The 20049-nt window shown below is 39.1% G+C and overlaps 1 protein-coding gene across 1 annotated transcript; it reads right to left on the bottom strand.

Moving 5' to 3' along the window:
• Positions 1-850: 850 nt before the first annotated feature.
• On the bottom strand, positions 851-19463 carry LOC113165864 (zinc finger protein aebp2-like). The gene is made up of 9 exons (XM_026365641.1): positions 18854-19463; positions 17892-18102; positions 16994-17101; positions 16535-16721; positions 14548-14672; positions 10383-10450; positions 4056-4169; positions 2810-2839; positions 851-1853 (listed from the first exon to the last, which is right to left on the bottom strand). The coding sequence occupies exons 1-9, from the start codon at positions 19447-19449 to the stop codon at positions 1847-1849; spliced, it is 1446 nt and encodes a 481-aa protein (XP_026221426.1). The 5' UTR covers positions 19450-19463; the 3' UTR covers positions 851-1846.
• Positions 19464-20049: the final 586 nt, after the last annotated feature.

The raw sequence follows: 20049 nt of genomic DNA, 5'->3' as shown, positions 1-20049 counted from the left end.
CATTATCAATCATCAATCAATATGGCTCACAGCTTTGTTATCCATTTTCCCTGACACATTTATGGAACATCAGCAAGGACATGATTCGTCTCCTTTTTCTCTGCTGTTTGTTGCTTTACAGAATCCAAAAGACACTATTGGATTTTGGCTGGTGCAACTCTACCAGACAAGAAGCAAAACAAAAACAATGTTTTTTGGAAAATGTCAAAACTGTTGGAAAGGATTTTGCTGAAATTGCCCTTTTTTATTTTTACTTGAGCCAAAAGCCCAAAGTTTTTTCCCCCCACAATTTACTGTATAAAATGTTAGTTAGCGTTGGCCTTTCTTGGACTCTCTTATCAATTTCCCACCAAAGGTTCTGAGCCACCGCAGACCACTGTAGATATGAGAAAGACATAAAGCAAAACACACCAAGTCAATAGGGTGCCAACAAACTTTCAGTGCTTTCCTCCACAAAACAATGGAACAACACCTAAAGGCCTCATTATATCACATGCTGGAATCCTACATCTTCATGAATTTTGTGTGTGTGAGTGTGTAAATGCTATTTATAATGCTAATACTAAACTAGCCGTGTTGTAGCAGACCTTTTCCTGAACTCGGTTTTCTCTGCAGGCACGTTCGCCAACAGCTGAGGCCGACAGGGGTTCTGCCCTGCTGGCCCAGTCATTAACTGCTCCACAGCATGCTCCCAAAGCTGTTCCACTAATGGACACCAAATAACCCAGCCAATCCCTCCAACTCACACATAAGGAACTCATATCCATACCACAATGAATGCACGGCTTCTTTGTCGCATTCTGGCACTTTGCATCCTCGTCTGGACAAACAACTTGCATTCGTCAACATCTGTCACTTCCCATTTTATTACAAACACATTATTTCCAACAGGAAAAACACACTTCAGAAAACAATTATTTTAACAGAAATTCTTGAATGCTTAAATAATGGAAATGTAAATTTATCAGAACAGCAAGGATATACACAGTTCATGTTACTTGGGGTTGAAGATGTGTGTGCATGTGTGCGTGTCTGTGTATGTGTGTGTGTGAGGTGGCCTTTACACCTTTAATGTGCTGAAATGTCAGTGATTTTACCAGTACTGTTGACAGACTGGCTAAGATTTAGAGCTACACGGTAGTGTCCTTAACTACTGAGTTATTGCTCCTGCAACAGTTTGCAGCGTATTGAATAACGTCTGACATTACTGGCACAATTTCACACACTGCCAAACACATGGGTGACAGTACTGCATTCAGTAAGTATAAATATGATAAAATATTAAGACTTCTGTCATGTACAATGTATTAGACCTGGAAATTTCCAATTATCCCTACAAGTGATAGTTAACATAGGATATCACAGTAATTACGGTTCTATTCAAAACCTTCACAAAAATCCACAGTACACCAGAATTGTCATAGTATAAAAATAAGTTACAAATCTGAATAAATATTTTACTCAAAACTGTTATAAAATATGCTGCATTTTCTGACAAGGGTACACAAAACAGTTTTTACACCACTGCCTAATATAACTAATATTTTCAGCTTGGTGCTTCATAGAAAAAAACAAAAAAACAAACATTAATATAAGTTCTTGATGAACACAAACTTAAAAAAAATGTTAGTCCCATTTTACACCACACTTGGTGACAACAGTCATTTCAAATATACAAAATTGAAGAGGGAAAAAAAGAACTGCAGCATAGCCAAGTTTCCTTCCTTTTATCGCCACTTCACTCCCCCCGTTGAGCAGAGACAAGAAGAAGAGCGTCCCATTCCATATAGATAAACCTCCTATGAACAAGGATTTCCCCTTTAGTATCGAGTCCACAGATGACTCCTTAAAGGCTGAGCACAAATACAGGACAGAAAGAGAGAGACAGAGAGAGAGAATGAGTTGTTCTCACTGTGTTGTGAGTAAGATGACAGTATGAGAAACAGGCTTTATCCTGGATGTTCAGACACTGAGCTGATTTCCTTTGCAGGCATATCACACTGTATCACACAAGTTTTGGTGCACTGAACTCCTGAGGTCAATTAATAGAATAATGAACAACGACCCAATATAACCTCGTGTTTCAGAGAGAGCAAGAAATACCAAGGGTTATGACTCTGAAATGACCCGGTTTTCAATTAATTGGCTTCATTGTATAGAGGAACGGTGAAACTGTGGGTGATAAATAATCATCTGTAAACAGCACAGAAGTACTGTGTTGTTTACATACACAGACAACTGACACTAGGGACCTTAAAAGCCTGGATGTTGCACAAATGTTGATAAAATGGTGTCACAGTAATAGTGTTATCTTTTCCATATCACCACAGTATTCTCGTACATTTGGAACTCAAGTACTGCCACTACAAAATACGCAAATACCACCTTAAAAATACATTTAACTATTTCATTTAAAACTCAATTTGCAAAAATAAATGAGAGAAAATGCAAAATCCCTGTTTCTGTTACTGACACAACATGTTTTCTATTATTTTATGTACTTGTAATATGTATTTTTGGCTGTAATACTGTGTATGACTTGTCCACACAGTGCAGTTTGTAGTATTCTGCTACTTTTTCTCCAGTATTTACTTTAACGTCAGTATTGTGCATTTATTATTTGATATTCCATAAACAGGTCAAATCCCTCATGCACTTAGTGTAACTGAGTAACATAATTCCTTTTCAGACAAACACACAACAGTACTGTTTGTATAGAGTCGATATTTAAATCAATCGTTTAAATGTATCATTATAAATGCATCAACATCCAACACATACACACAAATGTTGAGCTGGTTCAGCTTACCTTCGTTTCAGGCGCTTTTGAGGAAGTGCTCTGGAAAGACAGAAAACGTCTAAGAGCATATTTGATATGTACGCGCATAAAAACAAAACGTGAACATGCCATATGTTCAAACTTATTTTAATCCAGTATGATTTGTGACAAAAGGTAAGAACCACTGCATATAAGTCTCTGTCTATCCCATGTACAAGAATGGGGGTTCACCCTACTATATATTTACAGCCACAGGCACCCAACCACCTCATTTGTTTAGGGATTTCATGCATTAGGACAACCTTGACATAAATTGGCTGAGTGCTGACGATTATATTCAACTATGAAACCAGAGTCTAGCAGCAGCCCGTGCAGTTACTGAGGCTTCAGGTCTAATTAAAATCAGTCAGCCTTTGTGCTGATCAGCACACTTGTATGTCATATATCTTCAGTAAGATGACCACTCTGTTATTTTAGGCACATTGTTCCTCTTTCAGGATTCATTTTAGTCTTTTATGGTGTGCCATAAAGTTGGCATTCTTTTCTCATCTCAGTGATGACTGTACTATAAGTTTTAAAACTTTATACAATATGCTTTATTGACATGAAATAGATTTAAATAATATAATGTTTAGTGGAAAGTAGTGAACTTGACGAAAAAAATATATAAGGGTTGACATCACATATGAACAGTAACAAGAACATATTTGCCTGATTTATGACTTCTATTTTAAATGAACAATGTGACACTGACAGCACTACATCATCATATAAACCTTATGTTCTCATACATTTATCAGCTGAACAAGTTTGTACAAGTGCAATGTATCCTCAGTAGATTTAAAGTGAAAGAATCTTGTATCTACAAGGGTTTTATTCGGAAATCCTTGTTATTTCTGAATAAAACAGGTGAAATGTAGAGCTATTATAAAATAGCTGACATCCTTGATCTGCCAAGCAGTATTGTAGATAGTGTTTGTCTCCTCACACACAGACAAAACATAACGTGTTGTCTCTGCACTTATTTCAACCTAAATGTTGAGGTCATGAGTTGGTGCCACCTGGTGGAAGAAAGCATTAACGACGCTGCACAAACACGTGTGCACACAAATAGGTGTGGTGGACAGAGGCAAGAGTTTTGAAACACATTATTTTAACACTTAAATGGTTCACATAATGAATCCTACTGAGAATCGGATCCTTTCTAAACGTGGGCAACCGGTGTTTGGCTTATACATAAAGGATCTAAAGCTTGTGTATCATCATACACACTCACCTATAGATGTTTGGGTCTAGCAGCATGGCTGTGTCCTGTGGTAACTGGGATAAATGCACCACTTTAGTCTTCAGCTGAGATCGCTCTGTTTCATTTACCCACACGTCAGGTAGTCTGCAGGACAACACACACACACACACACACACACAAACAGAGAGGCCATGTGGTCAGTGTTTAAGCCCTAACACAAAGAAGAAGAGAAAAGATAATGGAGTGAGAATAAAGTTGAATGGGATAAGGTGAGACATGGACACAGAGCATCACTGAATCCAGGGGCACATGTTAACACTTTCCTCTAACGACAGAGTGCATTTCCATAAGTAAAATGGCATTGACCAGCAGACTGAGGTTTCACATACATGTATAAAGGTGTACACACATACACATACACACACACACACACACACATGAATTTGAGGAAAAAGCCAATCGTCCTATTATTTTCTCCATTATTAAGTTATATAGGTGTACAGCATTACACCTTTTTAATTTTAAATGCATGCATGCATGCAAGTGTCTCGTGTGTTTTTCAAATAATCCAATGTAAAAGCACCTTTAAGTCTGATCAGTCTAATTTTTTTTTTCTTTCAGTTCTACAGATGTGATGTGTAGAGAGTGACACGTGTGTACATACACAAGCACATTATGCACTGTATTGCTCATCTGCACATTACTGTACCCACAGCAGCGTGATCTCAATGTGAAGGAAGAGAATGTGCCAGCACTGGCACAGCAAGTCGAGGTGCAGAAGAAAGAAACAAGGAGCTTAGCGAGTTAACTGTGCCTCCCCTCCCTCCTCCTGCCTCCCCTGTCTCCACCCCCAGCATTCCCCCCGTCACTATGTGCGTCATCACAGGAGCCCCCAGAGATACACACATACACGTGCGCGCGCACACACACACACACACATACACACACTGCAGGCAGCAGTTAGGCAGGCAGGCAGTCACCCAGCCAAATCAGTTATTCACATGCCTAGTCAGCCCATTCAGTGGGATGATGTGCAGGTAGCACTTCACATGCAGCACATTTAGCTCCACTGGATGCAGGTAGAGACGGAAAAGAAAAGGGAAAAGGAAAGAAGCAGAAACCAGCAAATAAAGGATGGGAGAAGAGAGATGGAGAGAATGGGAGGGAGTACCTCCTATGAATATACAACATTTGCTTAAAGAGTTGCTGCAAATCCTTTTATGGTGTGTTTAAATGCCTGAAGGGTGGGACTAGCCACACAGGACAATCCAGTGAATATTACAAAGTTCAGAAAACCACTGAAGTGTACTTAGCTTAACAAAATCCCAAATGCTATGTTGCATTAAATATAATCCTTAAGGTTTTCATTGTTAAACAAAGAATAATGTGTCATCACTGTTTGAACAAAGGCTGGCTAGATGTTCATTTGGATCACAGATAGGGGTTTCTGCCTGACTTTGATCTTTTAATTAACATAGGCACACACAAACGTGGTAATATTGTTTTAATAAGGCTCTTCATACATACACACAAGTGTTAGAAAAAAAAAAGTAACCAGAGCCAAATGCAACTCTCCATTCAAAACACAAAATCAAAAGCCCAGGTCACCCTTTTGTTTATGAAGCTGACAGCTGACTGAGAATAACACAGCCTATCAGAGCCAACTGGATTTTACCAATAGTGTGCTTTAATTAACATAGAAAAAGGACACAAAGAAGTGTTTAGGTGTAAAAACATTTTAATAAAATGAGCAAAGCTGATTTTCAGCAGGTTTCTTCTTTAGTGGAGTATGGGTGTATTTTTAAACTGTAACCTGAATGGTTGTTTGTTTCACTCTGTTCTGATTCTGGGGCATGGAAAGAGTGTCTCTATCCCCTTTAATGGTGGGGAGAGAAGAAAGAGGAAACTGAGAAAAGTCAAGGAGAAGACAAAAACCAGTCCCCTTCAAAGTAGCTTTAAAGTTTAGGTTAGTCTTGAGTTAATGTCATTGAGAAAGGCAAACCTCTGATGACAGTAGGACCTGCTGAGTGTTAAATGTGCAGTAAACACCCATTAGTGTTTGTGTGTGTGCATGCTTACATGCACGTTTCACTTTTGAGTCACATAAAAACAAGAGCAAGTTATGTATTGTGTGGGATACAAAGTATGCAGTGTGACAGACAGACACACACATACACACACACACACACACACACACACACTTAAAAATCTAGAAGACACTGAAAGACTCTATTCCGGCACAACCAGCCAAATAAAGAAAATGGATTTATTTTATTTGGCTTACTTCTTTATGAGCCAGAAACATATACTGCGAGCACAGCCACTGTGGGGAGAGCTACTGGAGGTGTCTGGCAGAGTCAAACCCAGTCTTCCACACTGAATTGATGACCAGCTTCAGGCCTTGAAGCTCCCAGTGGTGACAGGCGCAATAAGTTCAATGCTAAGCAGCACAGTATATAGTAAATCAGTAACATATTAAATGGCTTTATATGAAACTCAGCAAGAATAACTTGAAGAGTTCAGTGTCACTGTGAACTGTATCATGTTGCAAAGCAGACGACTGTAAGATCAGAGCACCATCAAAATACTGGAAGTCTTACAAACCTGCCACGTTAATTCACGTTAGAATATTCATAGTTCAGTAACAGGCAGTTATATCAAAACTGACCTACACACTCTTAATAGTACCACAGACTAGGGGTGGGTAATATAGATTTAAAACAATATCACAATATTTTTTTTTAATACTTGTGGCAACAATATGAAAAACCATTTGACTATAATGCAATTCAATAACAAAACAAACCAATTAAGTAGCTATAAAACAAAACATGAATGAAACATCTATGGTCCATATTTTCCCATTCACCTGAATCCCTCCTTTTCAATACTTTAAATTGGCATCATGTGTCAGTCTTTCACCAAACTAGTTCTGTTTAAAGGCTCATGTGACATGCCAAGACTGCAGCAAATATGAAAACATGTCATCGTGGACCTATGCTGTCATCGTCAAGATATTGATGATATGATGAAATTCTTATGAGGAGGAATCGCCACAATATCCTGTACCTTGGATGATACAATATGGCTCAGCCTTACCTCAGGCGTTTCTACATATTGAGGCTCACCTAACAAATCTACATATTGATTTTGTTAGGTAACCACAACACAAGCAATGGAATCCATTCATCAAAGACTACACAGCTATTTTAGTTCACTCACTCCTTCTCTCTTTCCATCAGCCGACTCATATCCTCTTCATCCTCACTGCGCTGCAGGTGGTTCATGTTCAGAAGGGTTCATGTTAATCAGTTACTTATTAATCCAAATGTAGTTAATGAGTGTCAGTCAGAATGTGAATGGTTTGTTCCAGAATTAATTAACACGACTTCCAACATTCATATGGATAATCATTGACTCTATGGCTGATAAACACACACACACACACACACACACACACACACACACACACACACACACACACACACACACACACACACACACACACACACACACACACACACACACGTACAACATTTAGCACTGACAACAGTGTAAAGGGTCACGACACTTGATGGCTGACTAAATCATCACCAGGCTGTTGGTCACATACTAGGACATTACACTGAGTCCAATACTTATTATTAACTTTAGACTCCTCCACATTGACAGTTAATGAGTATGCAGGGTGGATGTTTCTTCACCCTTTCTGAAACCAAAAACACTATGGTTTAAACTATATTTTTTATATGCTTTAACAAATAAGCTGTAAGTTGCAAATGTTAAGTCACTGAAAAGCTTTTAACTGAAAATAAGATGAGATTTGATATAGTGCTCAAAAGGAAACAGGGGCACAGCAAGTGCTATTTTATATTTTATGGCAAAAGGTAGAAGATTAAAAAAAGAACAAAAAAGAACAAAAAAAAGGAAGCAGAGGAGCAGTTTATCATTGTCAACATTTTTGTATTGTATTATCATTGTAATGCTGAATAGGGAAACTATTTGAACATATGAACAAATATATAGGCTAAGCAGTCAAGCAGAGTATATTACAGAACTGTCTTATCTTACATTCTTCTTATATCACAGTCCGTTTGTATCTCTTCTGTCAGACACACGTGAGAGGGACGACTGCTTTTATTAGGCTCAGTTATTTAATACAATTTCTTGTATGTAACAATGAGGCAAATTCTTGTTTTAGAACAGGCAAGCCTTATCATTCAAAACTCAGGCCGACTAATAAGTTTAGGGAGTAAATATGCTTGTTATCATTGCAAACCCTATTTGTGCCGTGTCAGAACAGACGGCTGATATGGAAAAATCTTCACACCATTCATATGTATAAGACACAAAACAATACAAGAAGACTTTTATAGATTTCTTTGTGCTTGAATGTGGTAAAATGATAAACTTTTATTGCTAGAGATAACACAGCCACTGTCATAGTTAAAGATATCACAGTGTATTTCCTTCCCACCCCTCTATAGATTGGTTATGCGTATTAATGACCTAAGCACTCAAGTGCTGCAGGGCAAATATAGGACTTATTAACGTCACTGATTCCTCCTGCATGCGCTAAGCCAAAAGGCAACTCAATTTAGTTTATTTCTTTTATCTTTCATTCTCTCCACTTTCATCATTCTGCCTCTTCTTTATATATTTTTTCTCTCCCACGACCATTTTGTTCCCACTCCCATTTCTCACTTTCCTCTATTCTCTGTCTCTCCCATTCCTTTCCTCATCCATTCTAACTCTATGCTTCTTAGAGTCTCAGTATCAATCTCCATCTGTGTCTCTCTGGTTGGAATTAATCTGACGAGCCTTTCCTGATCACCAAACTCCATCTTTCACTTTCTTTCCTTTTCCCTCATTATTTCTCTATGCACAAGATTAAACTCCCACATGTGGGTCATGGAGAAGATTGCAGAGGTGAATCAGAAAGGGGAAAAAGGAAAGAAGAGGAGGAAAGATGGGAGGATGAAACTGCAGAAAGCCTGAGAGAACAAGGGCTTAGCTACAGTATGTTCATCAGATGCTGTCAGCTGCAATCTACTTCATAATGCATCATCTGTGTTTCTTTGCCCAGTGCCATCTTTGCTCCGTCTTTCACTAAACCCATTTTTTGTTTTGCTTCTTTTTCTCCTTTGACTTTGTTCCCTTTTCCTCTTCCCCTACCTTACTCATGTCTTTATTCACCTCTTCTCTCCTTTCTTTGCCCTCTTTCCTCCTTTACTCTTCTTCTCTCTGGTCTCTGATCATCTTCACAGGCTATGAAGTCAAACTTCTTTAATGGGAGTGTGGGAGCGTTGGAAGTATGGTAGGAGATTCCCTTAAGCAAGAGCCCTACTGAGAATAATATAGTTCTGTGGAGTGCTCTCCCTACATGAAACAGAGCCATTTCATTGGCACAGTGATGAACCTGCTTTCCTTTCTGCCCAGTTGCTTAAATGAGGTGGCGTTTAAATGATACTGAGTTTCCCATCTAGTGTGCTGACGGTGGTGAGACTAATCTGAGAATGGGTATGCTGGTAGTGACAACTGGACATAACAACTCATGCCTCAATGGTCAGAGTATGATTTTTCAGTTGCAAGTTGATCCACCAGTTACAAAAAAATACCACAATGTGCATTTATTACTTTAACTACAGCTACAAAAAAGAAAATCAGCCTCCAAGTAATTGTGGATGCTAAAGACACTTCAATTCTATCCAAGTTCAAGCCACGCATATGATATATAACACAAACCAGACCCAGAAAGGCAAAAATGTCTTGTTCATAAACATGTGATGATCTAGAAAGGTTAAAGTTCCTAAAATTTATGACACAACTAGAAAGTGTAATATTTGTGTGAAGTTATTCATTACAAAAGGTGGAATGTCAAGCTCTTTGTTTGAGTATCTACCATCTAAATGCTAAACTAAGAACTTGTGGTATTTAATAATATCAGAAGAAATTATGCTTGGCCCCAGTCTACTGGTGATATCACACTGTGACCTGTCAGGTTCTGTGACCTGCAGCGGTGCATCAAAGGGCTGGCCTTTAGATAATATTTAGCACACTAAGCATTCAAAACATCTGCGGTATATTTACTCTAATTGATATTGACTGGATGATTAACTATAATTAATAAATTTTCTCCATGGTTTAGTCCTAATAGTTAATGAGAAATTGGTGCATAAAAAGCAATTAAAATGAACAACTATTAATGTGATGAGTAAAAACTAGATTCTTACATATAAAACTTTGTGACACAAAACACTTCTAATGTGTTTTGTTATTGTACTGAGTGAAATAAAACTACATTATAGCACATTTTAAATAACAGACTAATATACAGTGTAGGAGAAGTTTACTCACATGTCCTCAGGTGTCCAGTGTAGGAGAACCTTCACCTTGCCAGACCCCTCTTTCCTTTTGGCTAGCACCTGCACAAAACAAAGCCAAAAAAACAAAACAAAAAAAATCTATTACAAGAACCAAAAAATACTGAGTGACTGAGTGAGCAACTACCTGTCTGCTTGCTGTCATTACCCTCAGTTTGTCTTGGCTGTACTACTGTCATTTTGACACGCATACCCGAAGAAAGCTGTAACCAGTCACACTATGAAAAAGAACTACTAAGAATTTATGGAGCATTTAAATTAACCTACACATTACAGGCAATTTCAAATTTCAAGCCAATTTGTGATTTTACAAGCATTAGATTTTCATATCAGGTTTGGCTCATGTTGCAGCATTCTCTCTTGTCTGGAAAGAACCAGCTTCAAAGACATGCCCCCTTTCTGGCCCCAATCTCGCTAACAAATAATGAGGCTACACGCTTCAAACATCTCACCAAGTGATACAGTAGCTGATCATTACACTAATAAGCAATGTGAGCACTCTTAATAATGCATGCAAGAGCTCAGTGAGACTTGTTTTCAACAGGCTCTCTCTCATATTCCGCTGCAACACAATGTAAGACAAAGGAAATTCAATTTAGACAAAGGTTCATTATCCCTTAAGTATCTAAGACTTAACTGAGGGCTGCATTACACAGCTGGCATTTGTGAGAGTCAACGAGCAGATTCACCATAAACAAGTTGCTGCTCTCCTTGTGGATTGAAATGAAAACAAGTGAAAATACACTTGACAATAACACATTTCCTAAATAGTTGGTCCTTTCTATGCATAACATTTCATCCATCATGCTGTGTTGGTTTATAGTAAAACTGGTCTGGAATTTAGACAAATATTGTCAGTAGGGAGAAGAAAAGGTAGAAAAATAACCAGGACTATCAAAAATAGCCACAGCTATAACCTCTTGCGTCAATTGGCTCTTTTTTGTTAGCAAAGTCTATTTTTAGGATAGTGAATGAGCTCACATGAGAAGAACTTCTCCTACGCACATGAATATCTGAAATTATTTTTGTGACTCTGGGGACCGGCTGCGGCATTGATGGAAACTGGTTTGAGGACAGGAGGGAGGAGGCTCCACCAAGACAAGAGACACAGACAGACACAGGGACCTAGAATGACACTTCCCTTCTATCGGCTTCTCCTGCCATCCCACAGACAAAACATGTGTTCTTTCCTTTTGTTTGAAGGCACATTTCTAACGATTTCATGTTTTTTCCCCCTCCTTCAATACTTTCTCTAATATGTTAAATTAAGTTTCTTTTTGCACTCTCTTCAGGGTGTGGCTGTCCAAAAGATAAATGTGTAAATCTTTTTATACATGTTGACATGTGTCCAGGTATACAGTCTTTAGGAAAGCAAACAGGACACAAACACATTTTAAGAAGAAAGGTTAGAAGACATGAAATTTGTTTTTGCTGGCTGGATGCTCTACCATTTGTCTGAGAGGCTTTGCAAATATCAGCAAAGTTTGCAAATCGATCATGTTGTTGCCTCTTGTCTGTAAAACGTAATACTTTTGGTGTGAAATCTAAACCTTTTCTATCACCGATAAAAACAAATGAGAGTGTTCCTGAAAAACATTAGAGTGAAAAAGTGCAGTTTTCTCTTTCCTTGTCAGTGAGTCATAGAAAGGACCAGAAGAATGGATGTACTGTGTAGACCTTATAGAGATTTTTACATATTAATGAGATAAAAAGGACAATTTTGCCATTCTGCAGCAATGTTACCAATATATTTAAAACATCCCAATTTGTCTGTCATGTTAAGTGTTTTATTCAAATACTTCTTCTTTATTTACTGCAACAACAGGCAGCGGCTGCGGTATTAGCCTGGATCCTGTGCTGGGTGTGACACATCCTCCGATGAGTGTGTAAAACCCTGCGTTCAAGACTCAGTGGAGTCGCTGCTTTAACTGCCCTTTTAATTTAAAATGCATTGCTGTTAACCTGTGCCCTCAGGATCGTCACAGCATCAGGCTGATAATCACAAGCCTGGGCAAACACCACGTATGTAAAGTCCGAAGTTGAAGTGGGCTCTTGTTTAAGCAGCATGAAGTGATTTGTAAAGTGAGTGATTTGATGATGGCAGCCAATGTTTCAAGGAGCAGATCTTAATCCTCTATAGGCCCAAGAGAGGGAAGTAAGAGAGAAAGGGAGGGAGGGGGAGAGAAAAGGAGCAAACAGGGAGTGAAGATTGAATATTAGTATAGCTCCAAAACAAGGCAGCAAAATCTGCAGGACCAAAGTTGGGGGAGGGCAGGCCTGCTAAAACTGGGTGCCTGTCTAGTGTCAGGGGATCAAGCTGTGGATGACGCAGATTGGTGCAATAACAAAAATATCCCATCATAAACATGACTGAGCTGCTATGGTGTGTCAGCGGGCCCACCGGCCAAACTCGACAGAACCCCCCACAGTTTTGCTCCATCTCCCTAAGCCTGGGAGGGCCCACTGGGGCCTGGTGTCTGACGCAGCGCTGCAGTTATTCTTCACCACAATTCCCTTGGGGTTAGAGACGAGAATGTATGCCCAACTGGCCAGAGCTCCTTCCGACTCCATGACCCTGACCTTTATTTAACCCCTTTTCCTTGTACATTCTCTCCATGACTCTGTTTCTCTCCATTTGTTACTCTCCCTCCCCTGGATGGCGTTTCCTTCTTCTCAATCTGTATCCAAATATGCGGTTACCTCTCTTAAACACTTCCCAAGCTTTCACTTCACTTTTTTTTCCTGAGCATTTCTTTTTTGAATTTTTTGGCTGTTGATGAGCAGTTGGAGTTCACAGAAGCCGAGTAGAACAGAGAAGAAAAGAAATGAAGAAGGCAACGATGCATGACATGACTTCATAGTTCTCTGTTCTGCTCGGTCCTGATTGGATCAATGGAACTTTACTGTGTGTGAGCAAAGTAAAACTGCTTGGGTTTCAGTTTCTTTAACGTTTACACACCTGACAACATGTGTATATCATTTTATATATATGTATATCATTGTAGTATAATTTTTGCATGATGTTTTTCTTGTGCAGATTTGTGTTGCATATATTTTTAAATTATTATTTGCAAGTAATTCATGATTAAAAACTAACAAATAGGTTTGTCTTTTTAAAACATCAGAGGAGTTTGACCAATTAATCTTTTTTTGCATATTTTTTAATATATATGCTGTAACCAATGATATCTGCCCTATGGTATTTTTAATAATTTTTTCAACAACAATGATCTTCTTTATGAATATAATTATGTGATTTTTTAAAGAAACTAGAGTGGTGTATTTTTGTGTGATACGGTCATGATACTGAGGGTCTTGCACAGAAGATAGAGTGCTCCCTAGTGGAACTAGATAGAAACAGCAGTCATTCAAAAGAACAAAGCATCCATTCACACTTTTCACATCCAACATGCCATTAAATGAAACTCCTTTAATACAGAATTCTTTATATTCAAAGAATTCAGGTGTTAACAAAGAGAGGTGGTGAATCTTTCACTGGAATTATTTTGCCTGTAAGTACCTATTTGTGCCCGTGCATGGCATTTTACACATTTTACAGCTCATTAATAAAGTATGATGTACTGGGCTCAGAATGGGCCAAACGCTGTACATGAGAACAATTCAACTGCCATTCCCGTGAAGCCTGATTCAGAGAAAAACAACATCAAGCCTTCAGGCGATTCACAAGGTTCACTTAAAGTGCAGCGGGAGAAATCTGCTGTGATTATTTCATGCCCCCTGTTGTCTGAAAAAGGAAATAACAGAAACTTATGGAAGGTAAAGTATGATCTGTCTATTAGCTGCAGGACTATTTAAGAACAGTAGAGTGTAGGTCATCTGTGTTGTGAAAGGCGCAATAATCCAAGAAAACAAAAAGAGAACAAAAACTGAGGTGTGAACCAAACTGTGCATTTAAAGATGTGCTACACCCCTAGTAAAGATGTCAAGTTATTATTTTGCAACTTGGTAGCCCGTAAAGCAGAGGGACACACCTGATGATTTATCATAAAAAAATACAACAGAAAAACTGAACCTCATGTAACCTTAATTTCCTGCCACTAGTGTATAAACTCATTAAAAAGCAAATGGACAGCCAGAGGCAAACATGACATGACACACAAAAGTAGCGAAACACTCACCGTGCTGTGGAAAACCACACTGTGGCCATTTCCCACACTTTCAATGTGGGTGGCAAGGTTCAGACAGATGGCCCTGTGGCGGATAGCATCCATGGTTTGAGCATCGAAGAAGTCATGGGGCCTTGCTGGAGGGGAAGAAATAAGTGCAGAGTGAAAAAAACAAAAAAATAACACCAGGGTTCCAGTGTTGGAAAGTTACATGTACTTAAATTACAAAATAATTACAACTGTAATAAATTACAGTTACTGAGAAAAACATGTAATTGAATTACAGGTACTAATCAAAATGTAATCATATACAAATAGTTACATATGATTATATTCCTTTCAGTAAAAGCTTACTAGTATGTGGAACATTCTGCTGCTTTGTATCTTTTCACCATGCAGAAATGTTTTGTTTAAGAATTCATTAAAATGCTGATCTCAAACCTGAGGAAACATCTGTAGGGAGTTTAACAGTAATTTATGTTTTAAGGACTTTTCAACTTTATTGCTCATATTAAAAAAAAAAAAATTAAATGCAACTCTGGAAGGGAATAAATGTTGTGACATTGCAGAAGCTTGTTAAAATGAGGCCACGGCAAATGCATGCTATAGTCAAGCTGAAGACTTTTCAATGAAATATTAGAGTGTGTCACTTCTTTTTGGATGGGCAGCATAAATACATTATTTATTGCAACTTTACTGCACTAAATAGTAATCTATAGCCTATTACAGTTAAACATTCTAACATTGAGTAAAAATATATAATATAATAATACAAAATTCCAAGTTTTCTTACTACAGAGCTTTGTCAGAATCAACTGATGACTGAAAAAAATGCTTTTATTTTGTGTTTTTTAAATTATAGTTGAAAGCAATAAAAGTCCCATATCCGTGCAAAACAGGACATTCTCCATTAAATGTTTAAGTAATCAGATTTTGATGTTGTAGCTGCTCTGAATTGTGATTGATGGTGATGATGATTTGTATAAATGTTTCAAAGTATACATTAAACAAAAAAACTTCTTTATGCTGTTAACTGGGCAAAACATTCAAACTATCAGAAGCATAACCATCATCTACTTTGACCTGTCACTAACAACACATTTTACAGGCTCTGGACAGCATTGCCCTCTTTAAATAAACTATCAAGATCAGAAGATTCGAGTTAATTATTTACAACGTGAAACGCCTGTTAATAAAGGTGTCACAATGTAGGGGATGCATACTGTTCTGTCCTATATGTGACTCCACAGCAATAATGCTTGCAACTTGCAACAGGAAATGCTTGCAATGCAAAAATATAAACCTCAAAAAAGCCCTTGGTTTTCAGCCAATTCACTACAACATGAAAAAACCTGCAGAGACTTATCTTCTCAATTTCTTTACACCTTTTGGGGCTTTGTGTGTTTGCTTAAGTGATATTATCATGTTAGGCTTATTGTTGGTTTTTTAACAAACAACCTTTCTTAAGTTGGTTCTTATACAATTTTTGTCTTTTAATATTCATATACATTTTCCCACTACTTCTAACATAACATCAAAAATATCAGGCAATTTCCATAATCGTGTGTCCATAATGTTAAACATCAACAGCTAGATAAGATTTCTGGAACATTTTTGTATTCTCTGAATTCCAAATACATAAAAACCTAGAACCCTTGTAAAAGTATATTTAAAAAAAAAAGCTCAGTTTGCATAATGCAGAGATTGACACAGGCCACGAGTAGCCAAAGCCTGCCACCTGGGAACACACACAAGCTCAGTGAAGATATAAGAATAAACTCAAATGTAATGCAGAACATCGACATTGCGTGAAATGTTGTTTTAGAGGTGTGTGTGTGTGTGTGATTCATCTCTAGCTTCTTTAACAAACTAATGTAGGAGGTTTGACCTTCTGTTTCAGCACAACATAACAGGAGCTACCTCAAAATGTGGTTAGCTTATAAGCACAATTGGAAACAATTTGAATTAAGGTTAGTTTGTGTGTCTGTTAGGTACGTACGTAGGGAGCACCTGCGTTTGTTCTTGAGTTTCTTCCTCTTATTGAGTCCAGCCTTAGAGGGAGAATCTTCTTTGAGTTTAGCCTGGCTGGACATTTTTGAGCAGCTCTGTTGGCTGAAGTGACTGGGCACATGACGAGCCAGCCCCCCTTGGGACGCAAAGCTGGCGTTGCATCCACCAACTACACACTGCAGCAGAGAACAAGAAAATTACATATTTATCAGTCAACAGTACAAGATAGAAACTCTTTAAATAAGTTACTGCTGCTAAGATGAAGGGTACCTAGAAACACTTACTAACATATTGAACCATCAGAACACAGAAAAAGGGTGCTGTAGTGTGCAAACAGGCAATCGCACAAAAAATCATTAAAGGTGATGGGTATATACAGATGTCAACACTACAATACTACTACTAAAAACAGAAGTCATGTGTTGTGTACATCATGTGCACTTTTTACCTTGAAAGGTTTATCTCCACTGTGGGTCAACATATGTCTCTGGAGCCAACTCTGACTGGTTGATGGTGTGTTATACACCTTACAACCCTTCCACAAACATACAAACACCTGAAAAACATTTAAAAAAAAGGTGACGAGAAGACAAGGGGTTTATTTAGAGGTCATATGTCAAAAACACAATGCAAAACGAAAAAAAGAGCTTTTATAATTAGATCTGTAAAGTTGTTCGGTGGTGAAATCCATTCTCCGGAGTCTTGGTACTATTTTGACATGTGCTGTGAAAGGAAAGGGTTATTGTGCTTTCTGATATCTCTTGTATTTATCATGGAGAAAAAAAAGGCTTTTACTATAAGACAAAGGGCATGCTTGGTCAAGTTTGTTCACAGTTGCATTAAAGATTTGTGCACAACCAGTATATTAGTATATTTGTTTCACAGGTATATTCTGAGTTTATAGTAACTCATGAAGCTGGTATCTTGGTGTAATATCAAAAGGTAACTTCACTTCACTGGAATACAAGTAATACCGAGCTATTCTGATTCAGGTTTACTTCTATGACATCTTATCTACTTCCCCCCCCAAAAAAAAAAAAAAAAAAAAAAAAAAGGGAAAGGTTTTTTTTTTTTTTAAGTTCAAGCAACATCTCTTTCAAGTGCTGTATTGGCAGAGGCAGAGGCATTCCTGTTTCTCCAAATAATTCACACAAAATTTTTCAAGGGTAGTATTTCTTCAGTATAAAGTAGTTCCAATGAAAACTGATTGTGTGTTTTCCAATTGCAGCAACTTGCTCTATTCTGTCTTGGGTGTCTACACTCTGAACATTTACTTACAGCGAAAACTGATGTCAGTTTGCTATCATATAAACACAAGCTTGTCCGAAAGTTTTAAATCTACTGACCCCTCCTCTCTGACCATCCACATGAATGCCCCTGATATGTTCTGCCAGATCAGGACTGGAGTTGAAACATTGTGGACAGAGGTCCCAGCAGCAGGCATAAGCTACTGTCTTAGGCCCAGAGGAGCTGGCACTGCTCTGTCCATTCATCATAGCTGGAGTGGAGCGTCCGCTGGACACTGTGCTCTCCATTTCCATCAGGGTACTGTTGATACTGAGAGAAGGGAGAGGGCACAGTGGGTAGAGAGAGAGGAAGAATACAGCTTTACAGTTATTAAACATGGACGCTAAGTTTTTTTTGACAGCTAAGATCATCATTTTGCACAGTCGTGACGAACAGGTGCAGATATTACTTGCCAAATTATATAGTCACTATGTATGAAAACCTTCCAGCTGCAACATATTTTCCATGCATATCACTTCCTCCATCCATTGTCACTTCACAGTCCAGTGTTTTGGCCACGGTTTTAGAAATGAGATCAGTACAGTTCGACACTAGAGAGATATTTCCTTGTTATGCTTTATCTGCTTAATTAGTGAAGTTTCTTAGTATAGTACATATAGGTCATATACACAGAAATAGATGGAAGGTGAAATTGACAACACCGGCACACAAATAGCTGACATCTTGAATCTAGATCTGAAATATTTGTTGAGGGAGAAGTAAATAAAGATGGATTTTAAATTCCTTTTTTGTGGGAAAACCATCTCAGACATCAGTCATTACTTAAGCAATAGGTAAATGATGCCTGTTCTTTAGTGCTGCTGGTCAATCTAAAAACATAAGATATTATTAGACATGGTTAAGTAGAGTGCTTTTTCAAATGTGGACATTTCATGCAAGTTGTCCTATCAGCTGCAAAACTCAAACTGTCCTGGTTCAAAGATGATGGAGAGATGAGGATTGAAACAACGGTTCACGCCCAACACTAGTGAAAAGCAGCCAGGTCCTCTCTGCAGCCTACCTGTCCTCCGAGTCCAGCCGGCTCAGCGGTTCACCATCCGACGATGACATCTCCACACTCGGCCGCCTCTTGTCGCCCAGCTCCCCGCCTCCGCCGCTGGGTTTCTCGGCGTCTTCACAAACTGTTTTGCTCTTTTCACAGTCTGTCGCCGAACACCGGCTCCCTTCGCCTGGTTCCTCCTTCGCCTCTTTCGCAGCGCCATCGCCGGCCGGTTGGTTGGTACCATCTCCCGGGCGTTGCTGCGACTCTGGCTTATGCTCCGGTTCTTCAGGTGCGGTAGTCGCCTCCGGGACGACCCTCACAGCACCGCTGTCTGTCACCGCCTCGGCCGCGGCCTTGTCTGCCGCTGCAGCGGGGTCGTCTTCGCCGGCCTCCGCGACGCCCGCTTCCATTTTCGGCTCCACACTACCGCCTGGCTCTTCTGTTTCCGTTTCACTAGGGGCCTTTTCCTTCTCCTCACTGCTGCTGTCGCTCGTCTCGGCGGGCGGTACGTTCTCGGCACTCGGTGCGGGCGTTTCTTCCGTGGCCGCAGCAGCCATTTCGGCGGCGTACATGTCACTTTCGGTCTCGGCTGTATGGCAAGCCATAAGTGCCATACGACTGTTCGCCGTGGCGGCGTCGAGCGCGTCACTGCAGACGGAGGGCGGGGCCACGTCACACGGCCTGCTCTGCGATTGGTCCGCGGCGGCACGAGGAGGGCAAACTCTGACGTCGCTATTTAAAGTCGGTCCGTGTTTCCAGAGCTGCCGTGTTTACTACAAGAGTTATTACTGAGGTGAGGGGAGATTAAAAGTTCTGTTTCTATATACGCAGACATCTGCTGGACGTTTTTATTAATTTAATTAATTTATAACACCTATAATGTTACTAATGTTCTCTACAGTGATGGACAGATTATAACACCCCGACCACTGTGTGTCTGACTGTCACATAGTGTGCAGTCATTTCATCCAGGGTCTGATCTTTCTGGACCCTGAGACTGTGCCCAGTAGACCTGTTCACCAGCAATCCATCCATGAGAACACATCAAAAATGAGAACACATGATGTCATTAGAGGATAATTTCACAGTTTTTTTTAAGTCTGTCTTGCCCATATAAGCATTAAAACTGGTTTTACTTGCTGTGATCACTCCTCCTGTCCTTACTGGCTGTGAAAACATCGCTTTAAGAACTGCTTCTTGTGTAAATAATGAGG

The sequence above is a fragment of the Anabas testudineus genome, chromosome 6 (genome assembly GCF_900324465.2).
Source record: "Anabas testudineus chromosome 6, fAnaTes1.2, whole genome shotgun sequence".
Classification (NCBI taxonomy): domain Eukaryota; kingdom Metazoa; phylum Chordata; class Actinopteri; order Anabantiformes; family Anabantidae; genus Anabas; species Anabas testudineus.
The sequence above is the reverse complement of the archived record's forward strand: the minus strand, read 5'-3'. Positions and strand labels throughout refer to the sequence as shown.